Below are 15,305 nucleotides of genomic sequence, written 5' to 3' on the forward strand. Positions count from 1 at the left end.
AGTCTTGGGGCCAAACTAGAAATGCAGGATTGCTTCTTTTTTGGGGGGGATCTTTTAAAATTCCCCATACAGCTGCCAGCAAGGACTGCAGCATGTGGTGGGGAGGGATATTACCCTTTCCTCCTCCCACTTCTGTTTTTTTTTTTGGGGGGGGGGGTGCACAGGAATCTCCCTAAAGATTAGACATGAAACAATGCCTCATTTCACGTTATCTAGTTGGGTTCTTACTATGATTTCTCTTACCACTTTCCAAAGGCACAGTGGATATAGGTTTAACTGTTCTGGACAATCTTTTAAATTGTGCTTACTAACACACTTGGAATATAACTTTGATGAAATAAGGGAGCATCAAATAATCCCTTAAAATAACTAGAGGCTGTTTTAAAGTAGGATTGTTTAATATCCACTCATGCATAAAGTTACACAAACAATTCATTTTATAAAGTGCAATATAAAAATAAATTCTCAAAAGGTGTATACTTTAACCAAACACCTGAATTCTACGTACAGTAAAAGGCAAAACAAATTCATTTGAAACAATTACTGACAAATGCCAAAACTGACCGAACAGTAGAAACAAAGCACTTCACCTACCCTCTGGAAAAACCTCAGGCTTTATGCTTGTTCAGACCATAGTATAAATTCAAGTACTTTTTATTTATAGTAATCATTTTTCTACTTCCTATGTAGATAAAGGCAATTTTACAATTGTGGTAAGTTACCAGTGTGTCTTGCTTAAGGCCTGCTACTCCTCCAGTACATCTGCTCTGCTTGGAATGATTATTTTTAGAAGTGTCAATACTGCCAAAGAACCAAAGTCCCAGAATATACATACAATATGTTAACTTTCCTTCCCGCTTCTAAGGTGCCCAAATTTAATTTCTGTAACACTATCCTACCTCCTTGCTTAATTGCCTGTCCAAAGCAGACATTACAGAAATGAGATGAGTGAAGACTTTATAGAAAACACCCTGTCAGAAGAGCCTTTGTGGGGGATGGGGAGGCACTGTAAGAGGGGAGTTCATTTAGAGTAGGCTCATTTTAGAAGTAAATACCATCTCTACAAGTGTCACAAATCTGGTTATTCCCAAGTGTGTATGGGAAAACAAAAAATGTGAAGAATGCAAGGAAGGATAAAACTCAAAACTGGTACTGAACCAGATGTTTGTTCTTGTAGAATAAAATTCATGGAAAGTCCTACCATACTTCCATGTATTAGCCTTTGCAGGGGCCAGAAGATTTTTTTTTAAAAACCCTCCTGGATTCTTCTGTTTAAGAGTTCTTTGAAAAAAAGATGTCAAGTTCCATCACTGAGGAAGAGTTAATATAATGTAAAATGTAAGTTGGCTTACAACTTTTTCTGCATTAACAGTGAACATTGGCATTCAGTACCATTTAAGGACTGCTACTCATTTACTCCAAGAAAACCAACATATGAGGAACAGGGGAAGTCCGTTTACAACAACTTCCCCATAAATTATGAGCCCACATTTAGATGGGAGGTTGCAGGGAAAAGCCATTGTTATTTCTAGGGTATTTGGTCAGTGAAACCTCAAATGTTAGTTCACTTATAGTCATCGTAGCCTGGACCACTTCAATTTTTCTACATGGATATTGCTTCCAATAGAAGAAAGGATGCACATCATAATTTCACATATATTTTTCACTGCCATGCACATAAGTAACAACCACAGTTTCCTATATGTACAGGTGGCACCAGTGACTCACACAGGAAAAGCAATTTACATTAGGTATATCCATGTAGGAAAACTCCGAATACAAAGGAGCTCTGAGAAGGGATAAAATCTGCTGTATCTACTCAGCAACTGCAATGGAGACTGGTAGTAGGCATTAAAAACAGATTCCATGGCCTGTTTTGGTAGTTAAAATACCACACATCATATATACCTGAAGCAGAATTCTTGGTTAAGCACAGCAGTGCTGGCAAAATTGCCTCGCCTTTTGGTAATACAGAGGCAAGTGGTTATGTGATTTAGAAAAATAAAATACAAGTTTGGCACTGACAATACAATGGTCCACCTGCTGAAGACCTTATTCCATATTTACAATAAGCACCAGTATCTGGTCTTAGTTGGCACTAAGTAAAAGCCTCCACAAATAGTTCCAACCATTTAAAAAGTGCTATAAGATGAGGTGGTGGTAAGTTGACCTGCTGCCCTATACTCCTGAAACAGCAACCGGGGGTCCAGACCCCATTAAGGTTTCAGCCTGAAGTAAATGTGAAGAATGGGCTCAAAGTTTATAACTCAAGACCATGAACTGAATACTATGTAACTCAAAGACAGAACACACATAAGTTAAACTACCATTAAGGAAGATCGAAAGCACTGATGTATATTAAGGGTGACTCTACAGACAAGACTGAAAGTGACCTCTGCACAGGAAGTCAAGGCCAAAACAGCACTGAGGCTCAAGTGACCAAACATCACACTGAACAGGGGGAAAATTACCATTTACAAACTAGATATTGTGCTTGTAAAATACCCTGTCTACATTTGGTTTACAGAGACTAGTTCAAAAATTCTATCTCCCAAAAATAAAGATATCTAAACAAGCTTCTTTCCCTTACTAGACAGACACCTACCACTATCAATGATTTCTGTATTACCCCCACCAGACCTACTTTTAATAAGGCAGGGTACTAACCCACAGCTGAATTATGCGAAATTCTCTCTGTCCATTTTTGTTGGTCCTCTCTGTTGAACAAGTTCAAGTATGGGTATAAAGTAGATTCACAGACAGTTTGATGCCTTCTGTTAGGCAGAATGAGCATGTGCTTTCACTGAGCTTTAATGATAACCACTGCATTTGCTAACTCCTGCAAGATTCAAGTCAAAGGCTTTCCACCTCAGTAGTAACACTCTCTACAGGAGAAAATTCTGTGTGTGTGTGAAAACACCTTAATGTCAGGGATAGCAAAAACCAGTATATAAAAGTATCAAGCTGACAGCCCAAAAGGTACCTCCTGGATTAGCCGCTTCATCTGCCATAAAATACTCAACTATCCTTCTATCACACAGTCCACACAATTTGTTCCTTTTTCCACAGAAGAGGACAGCATGATCCATTATGATATTTCTGCACTGTCAAACTTTTACGCCATTTTTACCTTTCTGCCTGAGTGAGAATCTAAGGCAACCTTCCCAAACCTGTGCCATCCAGATGTTGTAGACTTCCAAGTCCCATCAGTCCCAGCCAGCATGGCCAATGGTCAGGAAGCTTGGGAACTGTAGTCCAAAACATTGGGATGGCACCAGGTTGGGAAAGGCTGATCTAGTGCTTTGATCCTAAACTTGTTTATTTGAAAGCAAGTCCCATTAACTGCACTGCAACCTACTTTCAAGTAACTGCTTAGGAGCTTGATGTTAGCAAAGTTCTTAAATTTCTATTCAAGTGTCACATTTAATCCCAGAGGGATGCTGCTTTTGCAAAGGGTCAATAAAACATTCAAGCTGGTTCAAACTGCACCCATCTGTCACACAACTTCACCTAGCTCCTTGGCTTCTACTTTTGAATTTGCTTTGGTTCCAATGTAAAGTGCCTCAGCTGTCTCTACACATAGGCTACAGCCTTAGGAACATGAGAGATCCTAATCCCTTTGTGAACAGGAAGGTGACCTTTTAGAAGCTTTAACTAGTACGCTAATAGCAAGAATAGAGCTGTGTTTTCAAGCTTCTCAAAGAGTCATCACATTGCTTCTCATCAATCTCCCCACTCATTAATGGGTCAAGAGGTGAATAGTCATTGGAGAGAGCCAGTTGAGAGACATCATACAGGAAGTCATCCTCTGAGGCCAGCAGCAACTCATTCCAGGTAGAGATATCCAGCTTCCCTGCAGTACCTCCATATTCTTCAGGGAGGATCCTCGGTGGAAGGTTGTGATGAAGAGAACTCAGGTCTGACCCGTGAAGAAAAAACTGAAGAAGAAAAACCCAGACATTTCAACAATATTTTAAATTCAAATCAAGTTGATGATATTCTTGAAATTACCAAATGGGATCTCAATTTCAGATTCACAGTATTTGTCCACAGGTCCAAGTGACAGTGGCATCATTAGAAGCCACGCTGATATCCCTGTCCTTGGGACTTTTAAGACTGATCATAATCAGTTACAGCAATTTCCAGGCTTATAATCCTTGTTGCATATTTAAAGGGATGTTTCTTTAAGCAGCCCTAAGGAGCCTTATAATAGCTATATTCTATCCCTGAATAAGCCAGCAAAATGTATAAACAGGTGGATTACTTCTACTGCATGAAGAGTGGGCAAGTGGCTCCAGGCTTGATAAATCCATAAACTGAATATGGCCAATCAAAGGGGATGAGGAGAAAAACAGGACTTCCAAAACACTCAGATTTGCCAGCACTAGGCTCCAAGGGTAGGAGAGAAAGAAATAAGGGGATGAAGGGGAGGCTGAAAGACAGGGGCGTTATAAAGTTCCCCCTTGCTCCAACTATGGCACACCTGTACAGGAAAGGACAAAAAGATGCTATGTGTTGTAAGTGAAAACAAGTGCATAGAAGTAAAGAGGACTGAAATTCATGTGTATCATCTGCTTCTTACAGCAGTTGCGCCTCCTGGTGACTGTCAGCTTCATGGGGGGACAGGACGGGACCCAAAGCAAAGCAGAGTGGTGTTGAGGTGCTCCCTAAGTACATATTCGTGAATCCAGTGGATGAAATGGGGAGAGGAGACATGAAGGGGGAAGAGTCTAGAATAAGCCAGGTTCCTCAGAAAAAACAGTTTCAAGTTTAGAACCTTACTTAGCTGACAATTACTACAGAAAAGCTATAGAGAGAAAGAAAGAGGTGACTCCCTTTTCTTCAGCTATCTAATACTAAAGATGATGGAAGATCAGAAGCAATACTAATTACTACACCTTTTAATCCTAAATAAACTTACTTGGAAGCTAGTCCTCACACTTTCCAAAAAGAATTTGCTTCCATGCATGCCTGCTTGACTCATCACGTTGCCTATACTGGAGTAGCTACCAACCCCCTGCCATGACCACAGTAAAGCTGCGAAAGGGCGCTTGCACCATTTCAACAAGGAAGCGGGAGATGGAAGAGGAGAGAAAGACAAAGTCCTTTCCAGCTCTGTTGGGCAGTATTCCATGGGATTTATCTATCCCCTCAAAAAGAAAAAGGTCACAATTCAGCTGCAGATGTATGTGACTGCTTGCCGATCCATAAGATTGAACAGCAGCTTGCTTGCAATCCTAACCAAACTGCCCTGACCTAAGTGAACAAACAATGGGACCAATGGCTAAAGAAATTACATAAAAACAAACAATAGTTACACAGTCCTTCTGTTAACAATCTGTAATTCCCACCACAAGTGCCTGAAGCTATCTAGTGTTAAAACTGTAAATTACTCTTTCCTGGCAGTGTTTAACATGGAAACAAGACCCGCGTTTTATTAATTCAAGATAAAATTCACTGTTCAAACCATGCGTATTCCTCTCAACTTTCTTTAAATGTAGTCAGCAAAGAGCTTATTACTTATTCAAAGGCATTACTTAAGAACATAAGAACAGCTGTGCTGGATCAGATCAAAGACCTATCTAGTCCAGCATCCTGTTTCCTACGCTGGCCAACCAGAGGATTCTGGGAAGCCCACAAGCCAGGCATTTGTAAAGAAGAGCCCTCCGCATAAGCCACTGGTATTGTTCTATACAGCCATGATGACTACTTACCCGGTTTGCTATTTTCTCTTTCAGAAAAGGTTTGATGATGGCAAAAATGCCCTTGAATATGCGAGGCTCATTTATGATATTGACAGCTTTTATTCTAATAGGAAAGCCATCCTAAACACACAAAAGAGAATGCCAATGAGGTTTATACAGACTGAACATAACTATCAGCTTTCAAAAGAATTTTTTTTTTATTTTACATCTCACTTCTACTGACATATGAACTCATAAAGGGGCAGAAACAGTTTGTTACAAACAAGAGCTGTAGGTAGAATGTGTATTCCTGAAGAGTTGCAAGAAATTTTAACAAACGTATCCTGTCCAAAGAAAGCATTCTTCCTTTAGGAAACCACAAGGTAAACATTGTAAGCTTTAAACACACACACACACTTCCGATACAATGGGAATCTGACAAATCGGGTACTGACCATAACCTGGCTGGGAGACTGCTGGGAGCACCACATGAAAATGGGACTTAAGTACAATAAATATTTTTGAGAAGATACTGATTATATGAACATTCACATGGATCCCTTATAATTTAAAAAGGCCTTGATATTAAACTGAATAATTTTAAGAATAAACTACACTGATTTTAAGCCAAGAGATTTTGCCCCTTTGTTTTCAGAGAGGCAGCCATGTTAGTCTGTTGCAGCAAGAACAAAAAGGTATTTTGTGGTGTTTATAACAACATAAGCCTTTGTGGACTAGAGTCCATTTCATTAGGTACATCAAGTGTACCTAAGCCAGCAGGTATATACACACACTGTTGCTACTTGTCCTATTCTATAAATTGCTGTGTCAACGGCAGTGGCTTTTAGGATTAGGATGATAATCATTTATTTATTATTTATTTATTACATTTCTATCCTGCATTTTTTCCTCTTGCAAGGAACCCAAGGCAGCTTACATGATCCTCATCCGCCTCTCCGTTTTATCCTCACAACAACAACCCTGTGAGGTAGGTTGGGCTGAGAGTCTGTGACTGGCCCAAAGTCACCCAGTGAGTTTCCATGGCCGAGTGGAAACTAGAACCTGGATCTCCTGGCTCCCAGTACAACACTCTTGCTACTACACCACACTGGCTCTTCTGATAAAAGCAGGATTCAATTGCTACCTACTTTGATGAGTACCAATTGATTCAGCATAAACTGTTACCTCGCAAAATACAAAATATCACTGGATAGTATGTCTGATGCATGCACATATACTTATTACATTTTTTACCACCCAATAGCCAAAGCGCTTTATACATGCATTGTACTGGATCCAGACTTAGTCATATTTAAGAGTACCTGCAGAAATTTATGGGATGTAAGATAGTAATGACTAACATCCCATTAATTTCTGTGGGTCTGCTCTAAGTATTTATTTATTTATTTAAAATATTTCTTGGCTGCCTTTCAGGGCAGGAGCCCTCCCAAGGTGCTGTACAACAATAAAATTCACTTAATAAAAACTGATGCGGTAATAAAAACAATGAAAATTTCAAAAAATGACAAAAGACAAAACTTACAACACACAATTGTAGCAACACACAGCCCGGTCCAATAAAACATAGGGGAAGGCCAAAGTAAACATCTGAGTTTTCAGAGTTTCTAAAAGTCTGCAATGGCAATTCATTCCAGAGGTGTGGGGCTACTGCAAAAAAGGCTCCCTCTCATGTACTCTCCCACCTAACTGCCCTCAAATGTGGGCAAGTGAGGAGGGCCACTCCTGCTGATCTTAAAGTACAGGCAGGCTGATATGGTTTGAGGTGGTCCTTCAAGTAATTCGGCCCCCAAACCATTTAAAGCTTTAAATGTCAAAACCAGCACTTTAAATTGGAAACACAAACTACCTAGAAGGGTACCATGACTGATGGTATCAAAAGCTGGTGAGAGGTCCAGAAGAACCAACAGGATTGCTTGCATCCCCCCACCCATTTCCCAGTGTAAGTCATCAACCAGGCTGACTACGGCGGTTTCCATCTGATAACCAGGTCTGAAATGTGATTGGAATGGATCCAAATAATCAGTATCTTCCAACACTGCTTGGAGTTGTGAGGCCACCATACACTACAGCAGCTTGCGCAAGAATGGCAAATTTGACACAGGGCAGTAATTATCTGAAACCATAGAATCTAGATTAGGTTTTTCCAGCACGGGCCTCACCCACTACGTCTTTCAAAGCTGTAGGAACCTCACCGACTCTCAAAGAGGCACTGACCACTTTGGACGCCCAGATATCCAACCCAACTCTGGCAGATTACACCAGCCAGGATAGACAAGGAGCTAAAGAGCAAGTAGTAGGCCTCATTCCTCCAAGAAGTTTGTCCATGTCCTCAGGTTGCACAAGTTGAAAGGTATCCATAACAGGAGTAGATGGTGCACCAGTCCCACACATCTCACACTCTGTCAAAACAATGGCGTCCAAGTCGGCACAAATACAAATGACTTTATCTGCAAAGTGTCTGGCTGCTCAAAGTGGGCCTTTGAGGACTTGAGTTGTTGTATTGTAGAGCCTGCACCCAAGAGGACTTTAACCACCCAAAAGAGCTCTGCTGGACAACACTGAGCAGATGCAATGGTGGCAGAGAAGTAAGATTTCTTCGTCGCCATCACCACTACAGAATAAGATCACAAATGGATTCTTACCTGTGCTCAATTGTATTCGTTACAAGCCTTCTGCCATTTGCACTCTAATCATCAACACAGTCATTAAGTATAACTAAGTCTGGATCCAACCAATTACTCCTATTCCTTTAGCATTTTCACCACTTCTGTCTGGAATGCATAAGGCCATGCAGACTGCTTCAGGTCAGCAAATATGGGTGTCAAATGGTACACAATACAGATACCCAATTATGATGGAGCACAGGATGTCTCAGATTTGCTCTAGAGTCATAAGTAAAGCTAATCATATAACTTCCAATGGGACACTTTGTTCAGAAATGTATATGGTATCATTACCGAGATGGAGCTTTCCTCTTTTTTATAATAAGCAAAAGCTATACTGGGGTTCTATTCCATCTCTTGTTCCACTGAAAAACAAGCCACCACACTGAAATATTTCCACAATTAAATATGTCCACTTTGATGTCAAAAGATTTATGTGAAGATGTAACTATTTGAATTTGTGAGATACAATGTTCTCTTCAAGAATATACATGCAAATTTGAAGCTGTTTCTGGAATTCTACTCAAAAGGGAATTACCCCATCAAGTTAATTTACAGTTAATTTGCCACTTAATATCCTAATAGTGACTATCTAAGCCTGGTGGTTTCAGATATTAGTTTACAGCTGTAAATTTAGACATAAATTTAGGGGTTAGGCTCTTGCCCATGTCTCACCTACAACGCAAGCCATTGATAGTAGAGGTTGTAAATCTGATGAACATATAATGTAGGTATAGTTTGCCGGCAATAGCTGGTACCAAGGCTACACTTACAAAATAAAAAATAAAAGGATGTCAAATATTGGGAAATGAGGAGCCCTGTGTGTTTCAAGCTTGTGTGCTTCCTAAGAGAAGGCACTTTTTTGTCATATAGAAGTCATATAGACTTGCTACAAAGTTTCTCTATTACAAAGTTTTGGATGAAAGCTTTCTCCAGATGGTATAGGTCTTGTGGTACCTTAGAGATTAGCAAATTTATTATGGCATAAGCTTCCATGGACACTCTCCATTTCATTAGATGTGTGAAGTTTTATTCTCAAGTTGGCAGAATGATATAAATATGCTTGGAGGAGGTGGATTTTAAACAGCGAAGTCAGAGGGAATGCAGGAAGTCAGCATCCTTATAGAAGGAAATAGCCATCAACATCCATTGGCTTATGATGCAGCACTTGCATTCTGCCAGGAGAACTTCAGCTATGATCACTATGAAGCACTTGGCTGTAAGTTTATTGGACATTCTGTTTCCAGTACCGAAGCCAACAATAACATACTGCTTTCATTTCAGTTTAAGGCTTGTTTCTGTTTATTTCCTTACAGACCTTTTTGCTGTAAACCTATATCAAAACTGCTAAATATTTCTCAGAGATTTCAATAATGCATGGGTACTGTATGTTTCACACTTTCCTGGGAAAAAAACAAAGGTAAATCCCAGAATTTACCACAGTCCTTACCTATCCTACTGGATTTAACAGGAGTTTATTCTCTGATCAGGCTTCCTACCTAGATCTTCTCCATTTTCTACATAATACTGAGGACTAGAAACTTGAATGTTTTTAATGAGAAAAAAGTAGAGATCTTCACTTCACTGACACATTTTACAAGTGATGCCATATTCTCTGCCCCATTGTTCAAATTAAGTCATGATATTTCTAGAGCTCTTTATTTTACATTATAAATGCAAACAACAAATTTGATTGTGCAAGTAAAATACTATTTTAGATACAAAATAGCTGTATTTAAGACTGTTCAGATTTCCTTAGAATACATGAATTATTAGGCAGCTAGCTGCATACTGACTCATCTGGGGAACAATCCCAGAGACAGTGCAACCAGCCCCTACATTGGATTAAAATAAATGGTCACAAAAAGAAAAAATATTTAAGTACTTGACTCACTTTTTATCAACATGTTTCCCATTCAGCCATAAGAGCATAAGATCAGCCATGCTGGATCACACCAAAGGCCTACCTAGTACAGCATTCTGTTCCCATCTTGGCCAACCAGATGACTATGGGAAGCCCAAAAGCAAGACATGAGTGCAATAACACCCTTGCTCATGTTCCCCAGCAACTGGTGTTCAGAGGCATATTGTCTCTCCTACTGGAGGTAATATATAGCCATCATGAGTAGCCATTGATAGCCTTATCCTCCAGTCATTCCAAATTCTGCAGATAAGATTATTCCCTACACCTCACAATTTGGTCGGATCCCCTTTATCTAAATATCAAGTAGCCCCTTCCTATCTTCATCAGTTCCTTCAAACCTGTTCCAGAGAATCTTCAATACACCTTCTATATTTGTCCATTATTCCTGCAGCTGCTCTCACACATAACTCCATATCCTTTATTGGACACTTCTTCAGGTAAGGATTCGTTTGCCTACACTGAGAATGCAATCCTGTACCTACTTATGCCGGAGCGAGCCCCACAGGACTGAGAGGACATTAGCACTTGTAAAATGTAACAAAGATCCCAAATCTTACCTTGCTAACCCTTGCCTTGCAAAACTACCAGCGTGTTCTATGTATTGTACATTTCTATGTTTTTGTCCTTCAAAAAACCTGCTTTGTAGAGGACAGAGAAGAAAGTGCCCAACATCTGGATCACTGAGAGGCAACAGTTAGGAAGAAGCAACAGTTTACATTGCACATTTTTCCCTGTGTTGATTCAGATCTTACCTGAAGAATTCCAATCACTTTTTTGGCTATAAAAGGACCAAAATGAGATGCCTTAGATAAGCTGACTCCTTTGTAGTCTGCAAGGATTACAATTCCATTCACCTGGGTCTCCTCAGACTGAATGAGCTTTTCTAATGTTAAGTATATGGCACGAATATTTTCAGTAATCGGGTAGTTACTTGGTGTCCATCTGTCTATGGTTATAAGACAGAGACGGTAAGTTACAAAGCTGAATAGAAAACCAACAGTATATTCCAAAATGTAATCTTATTTGCCTTATAATTATTAGCCATCCTTTAACACTGTCCTAATTTATATTAGTTTCTGCTTAAGAAAAAAACCAGTTGCTTCATGAAAGATAAGACAACATTTATACCAGACGTTTTCAAACTTTATGTTCTTGGAACTCTGATGTCAAACGGAGGGCATATATTTGAGAAGGTGAAGGCAAGTTTACAGCCATATAAATATGTGCTGGTTTATTTTTCAATGAAGGGGAGGAAAGTGGGGTGGGGGAAGGATTTTATTAACCCAACACGTTTTGAAATACATTTCCTCAGGGGCATTTTAAAACCACACTCTGTTCTCTAACCAAACTTCGTTAAAAGAGTAGGCTAGAGAACACAGAATTTGTAATACTGATCAGGAAAAAAGGAGCAAAATGCATCTGCATCAAATGAGCAATCTATATGAGTATCTGTATAAGCAGGCACTTACAAGATACAAAAAAAGACAACCAATTAAATCCTAAACAGTAAATCATACCTGGGCGAATGCAAACAACATGGCGTCCTTCAGTATCTAAGTGAGAAAGCACAGTGACAAAACCAGATTCTAAAACAACCTGTATAGCAGATGGTTTCAGGTTAGTAAAAACCTCAGGCCAACTCCTCCTACAGCAATGGTAGTTCACGAGAAGCTGAAGCGCCCGATCATAATCAAACTTCCTGGCTCTAAGGAACCTAAGCAAGAAAGCATCATCTAGACATGTTCCCAGGTTAGGATAGTCTTTGCACACCATGTCTCTGAGGGCTTGAACATCACGAAGCCGCCATTCAGGTTTTTCCTGCAGCTCTTCACGTGCCTTGGCAACAAGCTCAGCAGAAAGCGTGCACACATACTTTGGCTGATCTGGCAGGACCTCAATTCCTGAGAGAGATCCCTCAGAGGGACTTCTAATGGTGCCATCACTATCTCCTGACATTGGTTAGTGGGGAAATCTGTAAGGAAAGACAAAAAAATTAAAATGCTATGAATGAACTTTGTATCTAGGACAGCAAGGTGGCCAGAAGCATCCACCCAGTCTTATACGAAAGCCTTGAGAGTTGTGAAATAGAACACAATGTCATGTTAGGCTAAACATATATTTTCCTGTTAAAAATCCCTAGATTCACCACAGCTGACAACTCCCATTTCCTCACGGCCAGCTGGGCATATATCTCCCACTCTTTTTGCCAAATCCACAGGATGAATTTTCTATTGATGAAGCTATTTTGTATTGTAGAAGCTACTTTCTGTTGTAGAAACTACTTTGTTTTTTTGTTGTTATCCTGCTTGCTTTTCTCTCTCTCATCGCTTTCCCTTTAATTTCAACATAATTTCTTAAATTGGACTCTAGAGTTTGACTGCCTACCTCAGGCACCAAAGGAGTAATCTCTCACTTGCCAGATTGCTTGACCAATGCTACATGCATTGGCCTACTGAAAACAAGGAAAAACAGGATGAAATCTTTCTCAGTGACACCTGGGAATCTCAGCTGGCAGTGCCCTCTCATGAAGTTAGCAGCCCATGAATTTCAGGGGATCCCATCACCCCATTAACCAGAAAGTATCTGAAGGGTGGTGGCTGGAAAGGCTGCACACAGCCCACCTTACACACACACTGATTGATTCAATATGGGCTTAGGACTCTGAAGATTCCTAAGCTCTACATCAGCACAATGTCTTATGGTTTGTACAGGATACTTACCCCAGAATAATTACAGCATTACTTATGACAGCATACTATAAACCTAAAGACATTTACAATTTGTGCTGTGTATATAAGGTTCCATTCTGACACCATGGGGCAGGTGGCCTTTCCATTTGGAGCTGTACCTACTCTCAAAATGATGCAAAGTCCCTTCAGAAAACTATGCAGAGTGAAAAACTGAGTTTCCTGTCATGGGGATTTAAACTTAACTTTTGGGGTACTTAGAAAAATAAAATTTAAAACTCCCCTAGAAACGGTTTAAGACCAGCCTTGGGTAGGAGCCAGAAGAAAGCAGGTGTAATTTGTTATGTGCACTAATAGCTACCTATGAGCTTCATGCCAAAATATAGGGCAACTTCGAACAATCAGCGGGGGAAACAACGCAGTATTGGTTGTTTCACCCACGCGTGCCAGTTGCACAACTGGGATTACCTTAATTACCTGCACCATGTCATCCGAACATGGCACAGGCATAGCTCATTTTCACCCACCCTACAACCCACATTTTGCAGTATAGGTTGCAGGGTGGGTGAAAATGAACTACGCCTGTGCCGCACAGCAGGTTCGGATGACCCAGCAACACATCGCATGGGTAATTAGAGTAATCCTGTTTGGACGAACGGCACCCACAGGGGCGGGTGAAACAACTGATGCTGCATTGTTTCCCCCATCCATCATCCAAACTCAGTCACAGATAAAGCTGTTGTTGCTGTACTGGGAGCCAGTTTTCAAAATTCCTAAGCAGTATGGATAATCTTAGAAAACTTATGATTATGACAGGAAAAACGATTGTGACCACCACTGACAGTGGCAGATTTATAGTAACACCACATAAAAACAGCCCTACTGGATCAGTCAAAAGGTCCATCTGGTACAGCATCTTATGTCTAACACGGGCCAATCAGACACTTCCAGGAAGCTCACACGTAGGGCATGAAGGCAATAGCCCTTCCTCATTGTTTGCCTCCCAGCAACTGGTATTTTAGAAGTATGCTTCCTCTGAACATGGAGGGTCCATATCGCCAACATGATTCAAAGCCACAGATAGCCTTATTTTCCACAAATATCTCTAATCCTCTTTTAAAGCCATCTAAGTCAGGGGCCATCACGGCATCCTGAGACAGCAAAGTCCATAAATAGATTGAAGGCTGTGTGAAGGGGTAATTTCTTCTGTCTGTACTGAATCTCCTGCCAATCAATGTCATAGGGTGATTTCCCCTACCCCACCCCCAATTCTAGTATGGGGGAAGAAGAAACCCACCCACCCCCTCACAGAGCCAGCCCAAGACATTATGCTGCCTGAGAAAAAACAGCAAATGGCACACGTACATGGACACGCACATCCCTCCCATGTCAAGAGACACAGCAGTGCCCAAGGCTGGCCAAGTTATTTTGCCATCTGAGAGAAAAAGAACATAAAAAGTGTCTCTTCCAGAGAGCGATTATAATAAATTAATGTTTGTTTGTGTATTTACCACATTTCTGTACCACTCTCTGGGCGGTTCACAACAACTAAAACCATAAAAATACAACATGATAAAACACAATATAAAAGTTTAAAGCTGCAGCATAAAACAAAAATAAAGGCCAAAAGAACGCCTAGCGGCATCGCAAACATTTAAAATGCAGTCCCAGAAATTAAAACAACAAAAGGCCGACAGGCTGCAGTCCAACACCCACTAACCTAGGAGAGTAAGTCCCGCTGAACTCAATGGGACTTCTCTCCAAGCAGACACGCACAGGACTGCTCTGTAAATAGCCGCCTCAGGGCGCAATCCCACGCACGTGCGCGCAGAAAGACGTCCCGCAGTCCCCAGCATTCCCCCAACCAGCTCCGCTGCCTGGGGAATGCGGGGAGTCGAAGGAGCTTTTCCTGTCTAAACACGCGGAGGATCGCGCTGGAGGACGCTGCTGCCCTTCCGGGTCGACCAGGGTCAGCTGCACTCTCGCGAACGGCAGGGCCGGCTCCGCCCGCTCGCTCGCTCTCTCTCTCTGCGCCAGGCCCCCGTCCGTTAACCTTCCATTCTCGGAGCATGAACGCGCGCGCGCCCGGCGTCGGCCAAGGCAGCCGCTCCTCGGAAGTCTCGTTCAGGCGCGCGCAAGAAAAGCAAAGTCCGGGGAGGGGAGGGGAGGGGGAGCCGCCGCCGCCGCCAACAACAACAACAGCAGCAGCAGCAGCAGCAGCAGCAACGCCGAGGCTGGAAAGAGCCCGGCCCCGGCCTCAGCCCCTCCCCGGCACTCACCGCGGCTCCCGCTCCACCAGAACGGAAGAGACCCCGTTTCCGCGAAG

At 41.4% G+C, this 15,305-nt stretch overlaps 1 protein-coding gene across 3 annotated transcripts; it reads right to left on the minus strand.

The window, feature by feature from the left end:
- Positions 1–379: 379 nt before the first annotated feature.
- Positions 380–15,301, minus strand: TTPAL (alpha tocopherol transfer protein like). 3 transcript variants are annotated; one of them, XM_084854007.1, is made up of 6 exons: positions 14,700–14,924; positions 12,166–12,264; positions 11,810–11,845; positions 11,045–11,238; positions 5,715–5,825; positions 380–3,938 (listed from the first exon to the last, which is right to left on the minus strand). In XM_084854007.1, exons 1-6 carry the CDS (start codon positions 14,833–14,835, stop codon positions 3,663–3,665), a joined length of 852 nt encoding a protein of 283 aa, XP_084710133.1. In that variant the 5' UTR covers positions 14,836–14,924; the 3' UTR covers positions 380–3,662. The 3 variants fall into 3 exon arrangements, with proteins under 3 accessions (XP_084710133.1, XP_084710130.1, XP_084710132.1); XM_084854004.1 differs by lacking the exon at positions 14,700–14,924 and adding an exon at positions 15,259–15,301 and having other exon boundaries at positions 11,810–12,264; XM_084854006.1 differs by having other exon boundaries at positions 11,810–12,264; positions 14,700–14,777.
- Between the last annotated feature and the right edge of the window lie 4 nt (positions 15,302–15,305).

The sequence above is a fragment of the Heloderma suspectum genome, chromosome 4 (genome assembly GCF_057233095.1).
Source record: "Heloderma suspectum isolate Gila_16-S chromosome 4, 16-S_ref, whole genome shotgun sequence".
Taxonomy (NCBI): domain Eukaryota; kingdom Metazoa; phylum Chordata; class Lepidosauria; order Squamata; family Helodermatidae; genus Heloderma; species Heloderma suspectum.

Bases quoted from the DNA above. Each gene is read 5' to 3' on its own strand.
- TTPAL (XM_084854004.1), bottom strand. From the start codon at position 12,248: ATGTCAGGAGATAGTGATGGCACCATTAGAAGTCCCTCTGAGGGATCT. The intron at 11,239-11,809 runs GTATGATTTACT...TTATAACCATAG, and splicing joins TGTTGTTTGCATTCGCCCAG to ACAGATGGACACCAAGTAAC. The intron at 3,939-5,714 runs GTAAGTAGTCAT...TTTCTTCTTCAG, and splicing joins AAGAGAAAATAGCAAACCGG to TTTTTTCTTCACGGGTCAGA.